This window comes from Schistosoma mansoni, chromosome W (genome assembly GCF_000237925.1).
Source record: "Schistosoma mansoni strain Puerto Rico chromosome W, complete genome".
In the NCBI taxonomy this organism is placed as follows: domain Eukaryota; kingdom Metazoa; phylum Platyhelminthes; class Trematoda; order Strigeidida; family Schistosomatidae; genus Schistosoma; species Schistosoma mansoni.
In genome coordinates this window covers 17,476,229-17,496,971 of record NC_031502.1, presented here as the reverse complement: position 1 = coordinate 17,496,971, position 20,743 = coordinate 17,476,229, and the positions used below count along the sequence as shown (strand labels likewise).

General features: G+C 37.5%; 1 protein-coding gene across 1 annotated transcript; it reads right to left on the bottom strand.

Moving 5' to 3' along the window:
* Positions 1-2,492: 2,492 nt before the first annotated feature.
* On the bottom strand, positions 2,493-10,658 carry Smp_145630 (putative synovial sarcoma associated ss18 protein; the record flags this gene model as incomplete). Its single annotated transcript, XM_018788814.1, has 4 exons — positions 2,493-3,041; positions 3,847-3,938; positions 9,441-9,546; positions 10,635-10,658. 4 exons carry the CDS (start codon positions 10,656-10,658, stop codon positions 2,493-2,495), a joined length of 771 nt encoding a protein of 256 aa, XP_018654319.1.
* Positions 10,659-20,743: the final 10,085 nt, after the last annotated feature.

The following is a 20,743-nucleotide window of genomic DNA, read 5'->3' as shown; positions in this document are numbered from 1 at the left end:
TGGTTGGAGACTCTGAGTGACATGGCTCAGAATCGATCACAATGGCGAAGGTGCATACACTCTTTATCTTCCCTTAAACCTTGAGATTAAGATTGCTCCATAACTTTTTTCCTTCCTATACTATATCCTTATATACAACCTTTCCCTATATACTACCACCACTAAACTAACTACTTCTATGAATCCGGTGTTCATCTTGTTGTGCTAACGAGGTATGGCAACTTGGACCGATGCATATATGTGCCTGGTCCTACGTTGTAGCTGACTGACTGACTGATTAGCAAGACCATCAAACGAATACGGAATGCCAAAGCAGCAGGACTAGACAGCGCATCAGTTGAAGTATTAAAGTCAGATATAGAGACACCTACAAATATGTTATATGTTATCTTCAGTAAAATTTTGGATGAACAAGTGCCGACAGACTGGAAAGATGGATACCTCATCAAGATACCGAAGGAGATCTTAGTAAGTATGAGACTTACAGAGGAACCACAATACTGTCAGTACCAGGCTAAATATTCAACTGTATGTTGCTAATCCGAATGAAAGATCCACTAGATGCCCAACTTCCAGATCAGCGAACTGGCTTTCGTAAGGATCAAGCATATAACAGCCTGGTCGCATTACTGCCAACCATTGTTGAATAATCAAGTGAATGGAACACATCCCTTTACATCAGCTTCCTTCATCATAAGAACGTATTGAGCAGCGTGTACAGGGAAACCTTGTAAAAAATCTTTGACACTATGGAGTGCCTGGGAAGATTGTCGCCATCAAACAGCTTAGGATAGTGACCGTTAGCAGTTGTGAGAGAACGCATACACGAATAACATGATGAGTTATATATTTAAATAAAACATAACTAATCTAAATGTTCAATTATTAAAACATTCAACTGCAAAACCATAAAATCGTAGATTCAAGCCTCGCTATTACAGCAGATTGACACTATTACGCCACGTCATATAAAAATTGTGACTGAAAGCCAAGTGCATGAACCTGCACTTCGTTTCTTAGTTATTTTTATAAAAATATTGAGTTCTGTACAATATAGATAACTGTGACTTAATGGTACCTTCGCTTAAGGTATCATACTGGTTCTTTCATATGATTTTCTTCTTGAACAATTTTTTTATTCTTTAGCATTGCTGAGAGGTGGAGTAACTAGAAACATGTTAGAATGTAAGATTCTATATTCCACTCATGCTCGAAACTAGAATAGCTATTATCGTGTTTGTTATAGGTCAGCATCTAGGCATATGTTCATGTTAATTTACCAGAATAAAGCAGATTATAAGCACGAAGAAAAGAAATGGTTAGCGAATTATTTTATACATAACCAAATTAAAAACAAACTTACTTGTTTTAATACATGTAAATTATGAAGAAACCATTGCGACTGCATTGGGTGAAACAGTACCTAGATACAAAAAATAATCTAATTTTTACTCCATAGTAAACGCGATCAAAAAATATGCATCTGACGCATCCAATAATTTTATAGTGATCAATTAAAAGTATTGTATATACTAATATGTATCAATGTTTTTTATCATAAGGCATTATACACAGGGTAACTGAAGGCATTGGATATGCGGTTCTATATTCAAAGCATTGCCGAAATGGGGTACAACAAACTAATCAGGAACGCCGACATCGGGTAAAATATTTTAGGAAGAAAAGTGAGTCGGCCAAAGAGATTTTCCTTACACACCGACTGGAAAACGATAAACAAAACAACCGATGATTACATGAATTTGATAACGGTTGAGGTAAGCGTACATAAGGGTAATCATAGATATCGCCAGATACCAAAACGCCAATTCATAATTGTCCGCCTCACCTTGTGAAGGAATATAAACTTCCAACAGTTAAGATTAATAGCTTGGAATAAAGACTATATCCAGTCATAGACATTTTCAATAACAAACTAGTCGAATTCACCAACAGTTCAGAAAGGTGACACTATTATATGTCCTATGACTATTGAGACTAGGTTCCTACCAATAGTAATAGTGAGAGTTAGTGTCACTTATTTAAAGTAATTTCCTGATAATATGTTGATTCCATTTACGTTAATTTTTGCCACATAATGCTGTCTTAGTAAGTTCACACACCCAGACTCAAGCTATCCCGAAATGAGATATCAGTTGAAGTGTGACAAAATTGCTAGGGTGGTCAAAAAAGATATGGTGTTTAGCTGTAAAGTCAGTGATCGATTAGATGAGTTATAAAAGGCAATAAAGACTATATGCCGAAGGTGAAAGGCGAAAGCTTCTAATTGTAAAGTTCTAAAATTGAGCAACAGAGTGTATATAAATTTACTCTCTGCCTTCTGGTTAATCAATAGAATTTCGAGGTTATACCGAATATTAGTAAACATTTTTCGATAAGTATACCTAATAGGTATGATGGAATGGAGTGCTGTTAATTTCTGTAAAATCCTATTAAATGTGTTGATAATAATAAACGTTATCTCAATAAGTGTCTCATATATTACCACTTGAATCGACAGATGCAATTTGTCCATCGGAATGTTGCACTACACGTTCATGTTGTTGAAACTGACCAGAACCACCTATTGCCATATGATTTTGTGGCGTAACTTGTAAATTATTTGGAACATGAGAAGCAGAAGAAACAAGATACTGCTGATACATAATAGGATTCCCGACAGTAGATATTGTTGTAGGACCGACTGCCATAGGTACTGGATGCTGAACTGACGAATTAACTGTAATTTGATGAGGTTGTCCAAGAACGGACGACTGGGACAGATCCGATGATGCGTTAACTACAGATAATGGATAATTTGGTGCCGAGTCTTGAATTTGATTAGGTTGAGTCAAACTGGAAGGAATTGGGTGTGAACAACTTGTTGGTCCAACTGCATGTTGGGTCGCTGTACGGTCAGCAATTGTGGCTAAATAAATAAGATTACGGTGTAAAACACGTTCTAATTCCACTGCTTCTTTAACGGCTCCAACTCTTTGATGTGCCATAAGACTATGTATAAGTCGGACGTTCTCATCTAGCATCTATTAAAGGAGAGGAAAATATCAAGGTATCGAACTAGAAGTTTACAAAACCCATAAACACCAAAGTCCAATAAAAAGCAAACGAAATCTTTTAAAATCAATCTATGTCAAACAATACCATAAGCTAAAATGATGGAATTTAAGAAGTAGGCCAATGAAGGTATAAAAATTGGAAAGAGACGGTGAATTTTTAAGACCCCAGAATGATTTACATATAAAAGTGAATCACCTTGCAGAGTATTACTTAGAAAGCAATACAGTTACTATGTCAACAGAAATAATGTTACGAGTTATGAAGCCAGCGGTAAAATCAAGCTGTGAGGTTGGTCTATAGCTGGAAATATAGGGGCGGAAATCTATGAAAATTTCTAGTATTCTTTAGCATCTAGCATCAAAAAGACATCTGATTATTTACTAAAGACTGAACAACCAATTCAATGTGATTAATTTTTTGCAAAGGCTGAAACATCTTTCACAAGAAGAATGTAGGAGCGCTAGAGGAACTATGTATATTACCCAACAGAGATAAGGCTTATAAAGGTTATCCATGGAGTAGTTATATCTATAATCTGTCTTTGTGAAGTACGCTGGACTTTAATTCTATGGTCGTCCAACTTTTTCGGAATTTTTAGCATTAGCCTTACGACAAGATAACATGAACTACCATATATCTAAGGTTTCGACTAACTAAAAGCATCAAAGTAACAATGAAATCAGTTTATGTTATTTAGAAGTGGACCATTCAAGTAATTGTAAACCTAATGTCGAAAAAGTATTATTGAACATCTGAATGTGAATCAATTACCTTTTGAATCGATGAAGGTTGTATAGGCTGCTCGCGTCGCAACTGTCCAGGTTGCATGGAGATAGTTGGGAGAATTTTAGATGGAGATCTATCTATAACAATAATGATAGAACAACAATAATTTATTATGATAAGTAAAATATGCAGCCCTATATTATAATTTCGTCCATGGAAATGTATTAATCAAGGACAAATAAACAGGTTAATTGGAGCAAGTCTTTACATCACAAGCTTCGTAAGTAAAAAAAATACTTCATGAGCTAGTAAATAATCTATGTTCTAATATATATATATATATATATATATATATATATATATATAACGTCGTTTCGATTTAAATAAATATTCCTACCATGTAGAAATAAAGTCATATTATATCATAAATATATTTAACAATATTTGATATAGATTAAGAGATATTTACACAAGATAGCCCCCAAATGCCCTGGTACGGCCGAGAGTAGGGAGAGTCCGCTCTCCCTCTCCAAATGCTCTCACACGGCCACGCGAATATATAGCCTCTGCCAGGGAAGTCCTACTCATTGCCTTCTCGTGGCGCGGGTGTTGTTTACGAAAGTGAGAGGACGAAAGCGAATGTCCGGCGCTTTAACCAGGCTGATGGACACGGAAACTTCACCTAGGGGAGTTGGAAAACCCTGATTTCAAGCCAATGGTGCACATGGGCTCCAGTATCCTGCAGGAACAAATGACGTATGAACCAATTGTTGGTCACCGGCTACCATGGGACTGCATCTCCTCACGATGCCCCACTGCCTTGTGGACTAGACCTTTAGGTCAAAGGCTCGTGGTGTGGCCCCCTAAGAAAACCACCTGCTTCAATTTGGGCACCTGGGCAGTATCACAGCCCTCACACAAATCAAATGAGATTTGTGAGGCGCATATTTATATGGTGCTTCCTTGTACCAATATTTATGTGCTTAAAAAAATAAATAAATGAATACACAAGATAACAGTATCTCACGAAGTGACCAAAATGTAAACAGGAAAATCGCAGTACGGGAAAAGTAGAGTTGTGCAACATGAAGCGGAACTTCCCAGTTCATCAAACTAAGGGTTTAAGCGTATATAAGGTCATACTTTAATTAAAAGCTGAGTTATTGGAATATTGCGTGAAACGGTAGTGTAGGCGTACTCATTTTTATGTTCCCTTAGATCCTGAGCTTTAATGTTACTACATACGTTTTATTCCGCGAATTCATTCCTCCCTTTTAAGCGATAATCATGTTTGGTTTTTGATAATATCTATAGTGTTTGTGAACTCAAACATTTGATCGACGACATAGGAGAACATCAAACTTTGAACAAAGTCCATATTTTCTATTTGAAAAGTCCCATAAACGAGCTACGTGATTATATTTAGGAAACCAGACCTGTAGCCATAATTGTTTCTGTTTCGTTTTGTATTAAAAACAATTTCGGAAAGCAATTGCAAACTGTCAATGTTAATTTATATACGGGTAAACCTGCAACATGAAGAAAGACCTTGTAAAAAAAACTCAACCCGCTGTTCACCAAGTACTTTGATTTCTATTGAAATGGTATGTATAACAAGACACGTTACCGAAAAAATTTAATATCCGATACAAGTGTCACTACAACAAAACGGGATTTACAAACCCATAGTTTAAAGGTTGTCGTTTTTATATATTGTAAATAGTTTTTGTGACCTGTAATTACTTCAAATGCGTGCTTTGAATAGGTATAATTTTACAGGTATATATCCGATGTCTACTAACATGTACTTTTTATTTAACTTTATCCTTTGAAGCTGACAAGTAACAGAACACATTCTTTTGCAAACAAGATGCAATAAGTTTATTGCCGTAGTTGATATTGGAATTTTTGTTGTAGTCAACACGCACCTCGAGAGGGACGGGACCTATTAAAGTTTCAGTTACTTAGTGTCGATGTCGCATTATATATACACGTTTTTTTAAAATCTCCAAACAAGTTCAAGAATAGAAGTTTCATTTTCCTAAACGAGATAATGGATACAATCCAACGTGTGGTCAGTAGGTTCCCACTAACACTGTGGTTACGCTTAGTTCACCAAGAACAAAGTACATTTTACCTAGGAATACTAACAGATCACTTTTACAGCACAAAATCAAAAGCCTATAATTATTTGAAACTATTTCGCGCGTGTTTGAAAAAGGGCAGTGATTTCGTACTTGTTTTGATTATCGTAGCTTTTGTGTACTTGTTGCAGCCAAAAGCATTCTTGGTCTACTTTAATTCGAAGTGTTTCGGTTAAGATTTAAAACTTTGCTAAACTTTGTCCTGTGGTACCTTCTTTCTCATAGACTCTGACACGTGTGTTACTATTGTGATTTTAACCCTAATTTGATTACAATGGTTGGCAGTGCTTACAAATGTGGACAGCCGAACTGTTTATTCCCCGTGGATGAAGGAATGCAGTGTGATGAGTGTAAAAAGTGATTCCATAAGATGTGTACCTGTTCACGTCCCGCCGCATACAAAAGATGCTCGAAGTCTAACTCGCATTGGTTTTGCACGTTTTGCTAACAAATAGGACGTTAATAATCCAGGAGGCTATGAGCCTATTAGCTTTGGCAAGTAAAAAGAAAGATAGTGGTTGCACTGTTAACATAAGTACTGCCAGTGAAGAATGTGTCAGTGTCGTACGTGCTGTTACAGGACGTGTTAAACACCCTACTGTGATTGACGGAAAAGTGAAATTTCCGTTAAAACTAACGAGGAGTGAAGCGCTACTCGATATTGACATGAGTAGCCATGCATCTCCAGTGGAAAGTGAAGACCCGGATAAAACCGTCACCATCCCAAATGTGGCTGTCCTCAATGATGAAAAATGGACGGCAGTACGGAGAAAAAGTGAAAAAAAGCTAAAAGTAATACGCTTTTGGTTGGCAAGTCATTGGTGAACTCGCATTCTGAGCCACAAAATACACTACCAAACTCTGATAGTAAGGCAGAATTGCAGCCCGACGTGACCGAGAATTTAATCTCTGAGTCCAGGCTTGAGATGCAGAGGGAGGACGCCAGGTGGCACACCGGCGATGACTGTGCTGGAAGTTAGTGCTAGCCAGAAACAGGTTGTGGTCTGTGCACAGTTGCAGCAAACGGTCCCCGTTATCTGTCCTGCGACCAACAAGTCCACATCAGCCACCTAAACGACTCTCTTCTGTGCCTAGACGCCCGACCTGTGCATTCAAGTCTCCGGCTAATACTACAATATCTGTCGAACGCACTTTCTGAATAACAGTTAATTGGTGGTAGAATTCATCCTTGATTGCATCCGGGCTGCAATCTGTCGGGGCATAGGCGGAGATAACGAAAAGACACCGTTTCTCACGCCGATTTCTTCTCACTTTGATGGAACTTTCTAATCTAACAGCACATAACCGATTGTTAATGGGGATCCAGTCGATTAGTGCTGCCTCAGCTCTAGCGCTTAGTGCGACACCAACGCCAGCAAGACCAGACGAAGATGCCACAGGGTCCCCGGATAAACGCGCGTGAAACAAGCTTTTCGAGGCGACAGATGGAGAGAGAATTTGTAGTACTTCACCAGAGTCTTGAATAATGGTCTCGGATAGACAACAAACATCAACATTAAGACTTTCTAAAGACATAGCCAGCCCTATCTATTGTCCGATCTGCATTAGCGTGCGAACGTTGAAGGAAGCCAGCTTGAACGGCGTACGTGGTTTCAGAAAAACTGTTTCAGTATTCATATTCGGTGGAAGCATTCACTTTCGACCAGACAGTGACTGGAGATCGTTTAGATAGGACAGAGTTCCCACCATGGGCGAGCTGCTGCATAGGTTGAAAAATGGGAGTACATAAAGTGGGGATAGAGGAAGGTAAGTGACGTAGTATATAAAAAAATGATATGGTGGAACGAGTTCAACACCGAGGGATTAAAATGGTAAAAGGTCTATCTGGCCTATCTTATGAAGATAGACTGAGACACCTCAACTTATTTCCGTTATCTTACCGTAGAAGACGAGGTGACCTAATATTGGCTTATCGTATCCTGAACTATGGCCTTGGTACTAATGTCTTGTCTTTTCCCTCCGTCTAGGACTGATCATTTGAGAGGACATTCAAAGAAAGTTTAAAAACTGAGATCAAATTGTCTACGTCTAGAGTTTCATTTCTCGCACCGAGTAGTGGATTACTGGAATTCTATACCAGAACACGTATTACCAGCACGTTCTGTTGACATATTCGAAACCAGATTCGACCTCCACATTGTAACAAACTGCAAGGATTTATATAGGTCAATAGACCTCCTATCCTTATTAATGAAGACTAAGGACAATTATACATTGTTTATTCCTGTAAACAGGGAATTCTAACTTGGCGTGTTTACACTTATATACTTAAGTGGTCAGGGTAAAATTATCTTCGATAATCATTAGATTCGATCAAATCTAACGAAAACTCGATAACATGAAAATATTTATCGGAATTTATTATATTCGCAACACTTGTATACTAGTACTGGACCACCAGTCCATACAAAAATGAACTTAGATACTTAGTAAACCATCAAGTTGTAAATTTTTACGGTAACTTATGGTTTTAATATGTTAATTACAATAGTTAAGAATACAATGAACAATATCAGAAGATAAAGTAGTCATAATCAGTGAGTTGACATTTCGACACTAACAACTTACACTACAATGTCTGGGACAGAATTTATGGAGTTAGAAGTTGATTAAACACCATATAAGCAACAGATATCCTGCCAAGAACAAAATAAGACTCGTCAACAATTCAGCAAGTGACCTGAGTCAGTCCTGCTAAATACAAAGGTGTTCAATTAAAATCTGTTAACGATGACATCAAATTACATATGGCCTGTTTCAAGTACTAAAACTTCGTAGCTCTTAGTGACAGACATAGAAATAATGGACAATGTTAAGCAGTACGAAAATACTATTGCGTGAAACTATTGGGCACGGTTATATGGGAAACATAAATAGAGATAGAAGTTCCGCACGTACTCAACCTCGACCCATGGTTTATGAAGTTTTGGAACTTATCAGGCAACTCAAATCAAGATTGAAAATAGGGTTTGAGCATGCAGGTTGATGGTTGAAACCCCTGCGCCATAGGGATTGTTACTGGTTGGGTAAATAGCAAAAAATATAGGTTCTTTAGACAACATAAAGTACGACGAATGAATTGCTTCAAGTGAGAGGCCACTTGAAATGGAGAAGGAACTTTACATGGTTAGTTGGTCGGATGTCTGAATTTTTCATTTATTACGAAAATAAAAGAACTTGTCATAAGTGTATCAACAGATATCGGATGTAAATCAGACAGTCCCATATAGTTTATAGGAACTAAAGTGTGTAATTTTGAATTTTATATGTAAGCGGCCGCTCTTGCTTCACTCTATGCACAAAGATAATGAAAGGGCACGTGGAAGTTAGCATTAAGAGTGAAATTTCAACTTCAAAAGTTTTGTGGTCGAATTTATTAGAAGCGCAGCAAAACGTGAATCCAGAGTGAGGGTTAGCTTCATATGATGTTGAACAGTCCAGAGTTAATATACGTCTAGTTGGGAAGAAACCTACAATGTAGGGTAAACTGAACGAAAAACATAGGTCTACGCGATATTTCATTTAACGTTCTTACTAACCAGGCACGATTATTAGCATCCCAGAATCCACATATAAGACCCTATGGAAGGATAAATGTACCGAGGAAAACAAAAATGATATTAATTTGCTTGTGCACATAGAGTTTTCATTCCAATTCTCTCGATTTTTCATAAAATGTTTGTACCAAAGTTACAGATATATAGATCTTATAAGGTTTAGAATACGAAAGTACTAAATATGACTCCAGCTCACGGTTTAACTAAGAAACATGATGAACTTACATTAAAAATGAGATTGATAATCGACAATCAACAATCTGTAAACCCAAGTTCAAAGTAATCAATATATTTGACTGAACGCTTCCAACTCATGGCCTTGATGACTAATGTGTAAAACGTATAAAGTATAACAGTATGTTGGTTTTAAGTAGAATCGAATGTATCTTTTCGATGCCTTCATATAAGAAATGAGGTGTACGGGACAAGCTATTAATAAAGAATAGTTGGTAAATAAGCATGAGACTCTATTCATACTCCTGAAGAATAGTTGAATTCGCCTGTTGAATTCTTTAGAAGCTTTATGTACCACCTCAGCCTGTAAGGAATTTCAAGTCCCAAATACTTTTACTCGGCACACGATATGCCTACAAAAGAGTCTACTACGCTGAACCTCTAATTTATGACTGTTCCATTCAGGGTATATGTTGAAACTGACCTCTTGTAGGTATTTTAGAGAATACCTAGGGATATTCGGAATCCTGAAAGTCATTAAAGGGTTGTCTCCAAGTTCACTCTACCCTATTAGTCGCTCTTCACAATGCTCAATTTGGAGTTACCAAACCGATTTCATGATTATTCTTTGGATACACTTGACGGTTTTCTTGTCCTAAAGTAAGGAACTAGGTACTATGTTTCCACTATCCAAGCAATACTGAATAAAGATCGGTGAAAAATTGCGCCACCAAGTTTTTCCAAAGCTGACCTCAAAGTTACTTTCACAGACTGGCTCCGGAGTGACAACGAATGATTCACACTGGCCCTAAAAGGCTGATTATTTGGGTGAGTTTATCAGTGGTGATTGTTGACCTATCGATTTAAGCTTACTGTTAAGGAAGCTATGATTGCTTTACTCTTAAACTTATCAGAAACCGGAATATAGTGCACCTACCTTAACCTTTCGATCGAGAATCATGGTTCACCACTCCTTCTGAATCAGTAGATTCATGATCCATGAGTAGGCATTCTTAAGACTACGTTGTTGTGGTTAAAAAATTATGGATGATCTACAATCACTTATGCCATTTTAAATCAAGGATATCATGACGTTTGAGAGCATTGAAAGAAGAGCTGTTATATTGTATTTCTTAAGATAATTACAGACAAAGAACATGACTAATAATCGGGTGAGCAATTCAAAAGTGATGCAACTAGGCATCCAGTTAGAGAGATAATTTCATATTCAGCTGATAATTTTGAAGTACGTCCTCAAAACTTTTGAAAACTAAAATCCTTTCTTTCACGTCCGGAATTTCGTTCTACACAACGAATTATGAATCATTGAGATTCTTCATCAGATTATAAAGCTCATTCGTGTGAACGAGGTTGGGTCTTCTCAACACCACAGATCTAGAGGATTCAAATGTGTCACCTGACTCTCTCCATCTCGGCCACTATGTACTGCAAAGTCTGTATCGTATCAGTTTTCGAAACCTGTTTACATATTGTTACCACTGATTGCATAGGTGTATAGCTGAACCCAAGGAGAATACGAAGATATTTTCCAAGAACATCGTAGATACTGACAAAAATGGCTTAACGGAGTGTGACTCACCAAACTTGGATCCTACTGAGGAGAATATACATATTACCATTATAATCTATCTCTAGAAACCGATCTACTTGATATATGACACTGTTGAACTATTAACTGCTATAACAGAATATCTGTGATCAGAGGGACTCCGTTCATAGGTGGTCAAACAAAAAACGTCAGCTCGCATGACCTGTCAAGATCAATATATTGATGTATGCAGGACGGGAAAATATTCAAAGTATTCGTTGAAAAACTGTACTTCAAGGTACGTGAAAACGTCTTTAAATAGAGGGGCATTCAATCAGTTACCATTGCATCTCTGTCCGTTCTTTTGATTTCAGTCCTCTCCTTTATTGACCTAGATGTTAACATGGATACTATAACTACATTAAAATCTCACAATATTACGCTACTTCTTACATCCACCTCTAATTCCTGCCTCCAATCTTTCTGAGAATAGAGGGATCATGTCCTTAATTTTAGTTTATTTAGTTTGAATTGAAAAATATGGCAGCTTTTTACTGGTACCCATAAGGACGCCACAAGTATTCGGAGTTTAAAAAAGCGCCTTTATCCGTGACACCTTAATATTCGAAGCATACCAACCCAGTCAAAACAGAAGTAAAGAGGTTTGAAGGTATATTCGAAAGGCTGTAGACATATAGGGAAGCAATCGATCTAAGCTGGCTAACGGTTGTAAGAAATGCATTGTACGACGTACTTATGCATGATCTGGTGCTGATGCGTGACCGAATGCCTTCAGCCAGATGTGTCCATCAGAGCTAATAAGGTTGGCATCATATGTCTAAGACTTATAGAACTATTTTTGGGGGGTTTATTTGCCGTTACACCGAAATTCGAAGGATCTGTCACGTTTCTGCATATTGCTTGATTACTCTTCACTATCAGTATTTCTTCTACTTGGTTCCACACAATTTCGTTGTCCGAGTAAGACTACGAGCTTCTGTTGTTGATAAGGCGAGACTATAATTTATGGACAAATCAGTCAGATATAAGATAACAGGTCTTGGATTTTGGCGCGAAATTCATTCATCAATTTTCCTTCTGGCATTTTGGCTGATGTTGGTTCGTAATCAAAACCCTGAATCTAGTTCCTAACCCTAACCACCAACTGTAAATCCCTATTCTACTTCCTCACACTGCTTTACAACCTCTTTCAGCTCTAGTTAGTAGTTGAACATTCCCAAGGTCACTTTAGCGTTTCCTAAAGGTCGTTCGTAAACTACAGTCTCACCGTTGATAATAGTTTTTTTAAAACGAAACTAGAAACCCTCAAACCACTGTAAATCGGATAGTGCCACTGCCTGTCGCGAATCGACAACCAAAGCAAAGTTCATGTACGTAGTGAGCAATTAAAAGTCTGGGACATATGTTGTATATTCCATAAGAGTTCGATAAAGACAATCTAATGATACAAACTGGAATTGCAATTAATCATTTTTATACTTACACGTAACACCATTCCCCAAACACTGTATGTTAATATGGGTCTGAATAACTTCGAAATAATGATAACATTAATAACAATTCTGACGTAGTTTTTTGAATTTGATTGTTTCTCTAATTTTGTATCGTCTTCACTGTCTACGCCAGTTTCAGTATACTTTATCCTCTATGCCAATGACTGTCATATTGGCTAACAAGTCAGAATCTCCGTAACTTCAAGTGAGGAGTAAATACGTTAAGTCCAGTATAGCCTATGGTGATTTGAAGCTAATTAATTCAGATCTACAGAATTATGGTCTAAGTTCATTATTAGTACTTCTATAATGGTAGACCTAGTCCTGAAGTTGTAAATTTTTCATGAAGTGACTACCTAATCTGTGAGGTCTTACGTGGCAGCCCCTGACTCGCCGTATCGTAAGAATAGTCTATATAACGCCTAGCACCTTTGAACAACATATTTGGTATAGATATAGAATAATATGTTTAATGTAAAGACAAGTTATGCAGGATAACCACGTCTGCGAGGACAAGCCATGCCATCTGACTGAATGAATGTTCACACGTTCCCCCTTGTTGCCCTTCTCTCTGTGTCAAATGTTGGCTATTTATGTTCCCAGTTATCTCGTGTTCAGCTTTGAGGATTGTGTAGTTAGAAAAAATACCACTACAGATCAATAAGTCTATTGCGTAAATTTCAGTAAATTTTTAAAAGTGGATTTCGCTTCGTAATTATCACCATCTGTAGCAGTGTAAATAGGTTTCTAGCTTTTGATTCATCAATAATTTCATTCCGTCACTACATTTGTTTTGTGGAACCTTCCTCAGAAGCATAATCTTACAATGACCTTTAGCTCATTATTTCTCACGTGCTTGGCTACAAGCAAAGTTTTCACATTTTCAAATATGAATGAATATGTTTTACTTCATTGAGGTTGCTTAATAAATACTTTACCTGACCACATAAAAAAGTAACTGAGCAAATATACAAGGCTGATGGTTGAGCGAAGACAACGAGAGATACTATGCAATGGGGAGCATTACTACTAATAACATAATTGTGGACATAGTGCAAGTAGGATGAAAAGTGCAATATGTCGTATCCTCCTACCTGTTATTTTGAATGAAAGACGGAAACCTTGTGCAAGTACAAAGTTTTCAAGTCTCTTATTGAAAGTGTTCGCTGAATGAGGTTTAGGTCACATTAGAGCGAATTGGTTCCACATAAAGCTGGTCTGAAATTAAAAACACTCGTACACAACCAGAAGTTTTGTTTCTTGATGTTCAACCAACCTGCCACTACTTCGCGAAACGTGTTTGTGGGATTAGGACAAAGTGTTTTTATTCCAGTGATTTACAGTACCTAGCATATTTCATACCATTGTCAGGTTGTCTTTTATTTTTTCGCAACCCAGAGAGAATAATGTGGGTGGAAAATTCGACCTATGTAGGGTTGACCCCTTTATTATTATTACCTTTATTTAATGTTATACGTTTAGTACTACGTAAAACTTTCAGAAAACAATATTTTAGTAGGATACCGTTATAAAAAATTGATAACTGTGTACATGTGCGCATGCTATAAGTAAGTAATATATCGAGAGTTAAATGAGATTTTTTAAAGAATATTACAATCTATTTATTTTTGACCAGCAGCATGGTTAAGAACGTAATTTTTATCAGGTCAGCTCTTACAACCTTTTCACCGCATAGAGTATTCACCAGATACGATATTGCCTAGGTTTTAGTCTTTTGTTTGTAGTCATGCATTCTAATGTATCGTCGTCACGTTCTACGGGAAAATCAGTAGGGAGGAGTGTATGGGCTCGATTTGTTTCTCTGCTTCAAGCTTCTTTCAATAGATATCCATACCTTTTTAGGAGCGGAATTGCAACGAACTTTCCAATCCTAAGATAGGCCGGACATATGTGTTAGGGTGCTTGTAAGAGTCTTTCGTTGAACGCATTAGGTAACCTTTGCTCCGAGTAAGAGGATCCATGGATATTGTCCTCTCTACTGAAGACCTGAGATTGTGCTATCTTTCCACTTGCTAACGAGTCTTGGGCCTTGATGAGTGCCAAACAGGTTGACTATCTATGTAATAATAATAATAATAATTTATTCCCAAACAACAGTTTGTTACATGCCAGTTTACATGCAAGGTCAAATGGTTACAGAGATTACAGTTTTCACTGTAGTAAATTACTCAGCTGGGTTGATATTTTACAAGATTTGAATGTAGATAGTTTTAGTAAGAAACGCACTGTCAATATCACAATTGGCGCGCGTTATGAAGGTGGCGTTGCGACATGCAACTGACGGTCAAGAATAGATCCATGTGAAGTTTGGGGCTTTTAGAAATGGCAACCTTATGTCCCTCTGTAATTTCTGGGGCTTTATTAATGGTGCAGGACGAAGTCATCCATTCCATATCTGTTTTCGGTGGCGTATCTGAAGGGGGCTGAAAAAAGGTGTGAGAAAAATAAAGGACGAAAAACAGAGTAGATAATGTTCCTGGAGGAATAGTTAAGGTATGACTACCTTGTCTATTTCTATGTTATGAGGGTACTTATTAGGCGAGAGTATTCTTATATGTTAAAGAAAATAGGTGTAAACAAGGTATAGGTGGATAAGGAACTGTATCAATGAAGGTGGTTCAGAAAGAAGCTGAGAGTATGGGATCATCCGTAGTTATTAAATATAGTAGGTAAGACAATATTCTGATACACAAGTAGCTGTCTACCTTCTTTTTCGAAGCTATTTAAGCCAATTTCTTGTAGAATTTATAGGGTCTTTATCAGGCTTCGTTTTTAGCGAGTTGCCTAGCTTGCTTGTAATAGGAATACTCAGTAGGAAGTGAAACGAATTCAGAGTTTTTAACACGATTTAAAAAGGTATTTTCCATAAATGAATCAGCATGAATACCGTTGGTTCGTGACATTCCACTAGACCATAAGGAGTCGTAATTCAATGAAATGTTCCGCCCTACTGACACTGTTGGATTGAAGTTATCTCCACACCACTATGTTTGCCAATCAGTAACGCCCCTCTCCTTTTGTGATATTAGGCTCTCTTACGTTTGTGGTGCGTATGAATATTGGTGTTTCCGTAGATTTTAGGTGCTATAGTTATGCCTTCAAATCGTTAGAAATAAGCAGTAACGTTGATTTACTAGCTACAACTTTATTTCCTACAGTCGGGACTTCTGTCAAAATCCGTTCAATGATAAGCTACAAGATATAATGGTGGAATGGCAGTGTGATTAGTGATATAATTCTTTGATGAATGACAGCCGATACCTCGTTTTTGTAAGAAAATATTTTGATAGGTCTTGCAATAGGTTAAGGTTGAACTGGGCCACTTCTGGAAGCTCAAATAATAGCTGATCTGTCATACAAAACAGGAATTCATCGTTGATTTTGATCTAAGAATAATGAGTTGATGGATGATATAGACTCAGATGAGGATGATTATTCTTTGATTTATTTAATGAGACCCAAAGATGCGTAATTTACATGAATTTTACGTTCTCCAGAGCGTAAGCTAGCAATAAGGACACACTAGACTGAAAACCTGTGGTGGCTATTCCTGTCAGTACATGCTCAATACTCGAATTTTGGGGAAATGTTTGGACTTTCCTCAGTCATATGAAGATTTGTAGCTTTCCCCAAAGTCCAGTGAGAACATCTGAATCGATGTTTCACAACTGTGTCAACCAAAACCTGTTATGCACGGCATTATTCAAGCTTTTTAAGATATAACTACAATAATTGATATTGTTCTTTACGTGGTAATCAAGTTGATTTCACATTCTATCACTAATGTATCGGACAAAGAAGTGTCTGCTCCACTTCGTTTTTCAAAACTCTTGCTCCATGCAGGTGAGGTTTTGTCGCCGTTATCGACTTCGATTTCTTTTTTAGTCCGGCTTAACAACAGCTCGCTTTTTCTTTTAGACTAAAAGTGCTGAAGGTAATGAGAGAGGTGAGAGACGGGTGGCAGCTAACAGACTGTCAAACGTGATGGACTGCCATCGGTTGACATTTTGCAAAGGGTTAAGGCTAAGAGATGATTTTGGGAAGTACAACTTGGCCGTCAATAAAAGGAAAACCTTTAGCACTCTACAAACAAACGATGTAGGCGACGTTGAAGCTATGCACTTGTGTCACAGGATTGTACCAAATTATGTGACTGCCTAGTGTGGTTACAGTCGGTTCGCACTCACAGAAGTAGTTGTTGCCACCTTGGTTTCTTCACAAAACCATTTATTTAAAAAGAGCGATTACAGAGATGTAGCTATTTATGGATCTGTCAGTGAATCAAATGCCTGATAGAATTGTCTTCGATTTGATGAAGGATGGTGGCATCACTGTTAGGACGACAAATGAAATTATGTGCCTTTTTGAAACGGTTATTTTTGAACTCCTGACGTCTGTCAGAAGTGTGCTGAGTAGTTGCCACAATGTAGAACCAGAATTTCAGGACACAGGTGTGTACTACCATAAAGGACTGAGATTAAATCTACTGAGTATTTCTTAAACTTGGCTGCGCATGATCAACTTCAGCGACCTTAAATTACAGATCAGCTATGATAGCTTGCCAATATTCAAAGGTTCTAAGTAACAGCTGTGGCCTATCCTAGGTCATCTTGTAGCTTGGTAACCTAGCAAGGTATTCATGGTCGTTGTCTATGGTGATAGAGTAAGGCCATCTTTTTTCAACATTTTCGCAGTTGTTGCAAACGAGTTACAGGACTTGCTGACAATAGGCATTGGTGTTTATTTATGAAGTTAGTCGCTGTTACTTGTGATACCCCTACTGGTAGCCCCGTTATGTATGTCTTGCGTGCACAAAAATGTTGTCAAATGTTGGTGATTGTGCATGAAAATATACAGCAAGAACTTCATTTAAGGGATTTTGAAACATTTTTACAATGGTTTATGTTCCAGATAAAAGTCAGTTATCAAATTCCAATCACTTGAAATTGATATGCAATCGATTATTTCGATAAAGCTTCAACTTATAAACTAGTTTTTTAATTTAATCAGTGTGATAGAAAGAAGACTACAATTTACAGTATTAAATCCTGAGTCTCTAACTATTAGAACGAGTCACGAACGTATCATAATATCAACAATTGTTTGAAATAAAAGCTAGCAACTTTCTAGACGAGGTTAACCAATATTAGCCCTGTAACTTTGATGTTCAAACATTTAGTCTATTTAGTTGTATTGTAGAGTCAGTCGCATGCCTAATCAAGAGATTCTGTAAAATCATGTGCCCGAAGTAATTTTTGGCTGGAAAACTTGATATATTGAAGAAACTACCTGTTTCTTATCCTAAAAGCTAGTTGAAACGCAGTAAACTAGTCCTGAATAACAACTCCTTTTTCTTGTGATGGGCCTAGTGGTCGGATTAGCTATAAATTACATGGGACGCAAAACGCTTACCCGCTTGATAGCCGTCGATTTAAACTATCTTATGAGTTTAACTGTGTAGACGCTAAAACAGATTTTCAAGGATATTAAGATTCTACCAGATAGAACACCATGCCAACGAAAAGCAGGTCGAGATAACTACAGACTACCAGCATCAAACACCCAAGCGTATCATAATCCTAAAGGTCATAAAATTAAGTCCGATCCTAAGCAGATATCTAACTTTACGAATATGCAACCACCGAAAAACTCTCCTGAATCTCCAATAGTTCAAAACCCAAAAGAAAGTAGTCCCAATGTAGGTGATGCCTATTCTTTTTAAGAATGTTGACTCAGATTCAACCCTAAGTAGTTGTACTGATTACGAATGTGATAACACAGTCCAAATCGCTGTTAGTGCAACAACCAGTTACAGTGACTGTGCAACGGATAACGGGAAAACTGGTCATAAAAATTATCTGCCTGACCACACGCTTAACGTCGATATACTTGAACCTTGCAAACCATCTCAAGCATCTTTAACAACACACGACCCTCAAATTACGAAGGAGCCAAAATCAACCACAAACCTTGGAAATAAGCGTTTAGAACATGCTCCCTATACGTCAGGTATAAATAGCAATCTAAATTGTAAACGGCCACTTGGTTGCACACATAGACCTGATAGACTTCTTGGCCCGGCTCCAAATATGTATACTATTCCTTTACCAAATGTTATATTCAATAACAATGAGAAGACTTTTTTTGTACTTCCGCCGGCTTTTCTGCCGGCAACAGTAAACATACTTCAAATGATGACAAAGTTGTTGAATCTATTTCCGATTGCAACACAACTCTCACCTTAGCCAATCCTACGAGTATTCATGAAAATACCAATTGTGATTTATACTCTAACCTGCTTCACCATGGTATTTCTCAATTTCTTATTCTTTCGTTCAATGCCCGCTCTCTGCCCAATAAAATTACTCACCTCAAAACCCTTTTATTGCTTGTAAATCCAACTATTGTACTTATTACGGAAACGTGGTGCAATTCATCCATATCCGATCACTCACTGCATATAGATAACTACGTTTTCTTTAGAACCGATAGATGTAATGGATTAGGGGGCGGTACACTTATCTGTGTCCGTTCGGATATTCAGGCCCGAAAATTTGAGGATAAATCCCTTGATGCTATAGACAACTCCGCCTGGGCTACTGCAAACTGTGGATCTCAGAATTATCTACTGGTGGGATGCATATACAGACCACCCCATGCAGACTCTAGGTTTGACAGATTACTAACAAACATCTTTTCCATTGCTTCACACCAACCGCATACTTTTAAAATCATCGGCGGTGATTTTAATCTGCCAAACATTACATGGGATTCGACTCCGGTACCAGGTCGACATGACAAGTTAGTTGAAACACTAGAACTTTATGGATGGGTCCAACAGGTCAGACAACCGACTAGAAAGAATAATAAAACTTGATTTACTATTTACAATCAACATAGACTCTATCTCAGTGCATATCAGTCATGAGTTTTTTAAGAGTGATCACAGAGTAGTATTGTGTATCATTCATTCTTTTGACGCCATACAACTGAATTCTAAAGCTGCAATGATGTACAAGTGTAGACATTTTGATCAACAAACCTGGAAACGGACTGAAAGTCTTATTCGTTGTTTACCATGGGAAACTTATTTTACCACAAATAATATTGACATTGCGATCTCTGATCTATACCACAACTTGATACACTGCCTCGACTGCACTGCTCCAATTTTTAGCCATGTGGCTTATAACGCCAATAGGGGCCAGAATAAACTTAAAACTTTTAAAAGAAAGCTGAGGAAACTAAAACACCGTTACCACAAGCATAATGACTTGTATGCACTACAGAGTATACTTAAGTTAACTGACAAGAGTGATTCATCTAAACGCAAGTATTTTATGAATATAGAAAATAAAGCCCTAGGTAATAAAAGCTCAGAATTATCAATACTTCGGCTTTTTAAATCGCGTGTGAAGTCAAATTCTCTTGGCGCGACCAAATTCTTCATAGTTAACGGAAGAATTATTGATGACCCCGATATTATTTGCGAACAATTCAGTCAGCATTTCTCGCAGTGCTATAACACTAGAACTGAAAGCCGTATCAATACATTTCCAATACTGACATGCAGACACCTGTCGAAAATTGATTTCGTACCCTCCAACATCAAGCAGGCCATAACTGCCTTGAAAAAGTCCTATGACGGTGGACCTGGATGGGATTCCCTCATCATTTGTGAAATATGGTAGTAGAGAATTCCCATATTTGTTTTTAAAACTTTTCAACCTATCTATGGAAATATGGGGCCTATCCATCTGCATGGAAAACATCTCTTATCACCCCCAGATTCAAAACCGGATCACGCAGTGATATTGTTAACTACAGACCAATTAATTTGACATCCGTGCTGTCAAGAACTATGGAAAAAATAATCCACAAACAGCTATTATCATTTTTGCTTTCTGTTAATCTGATTAGCCCATCCCAACACAGTTTTATGACCAAACGCTCATGCTTCAC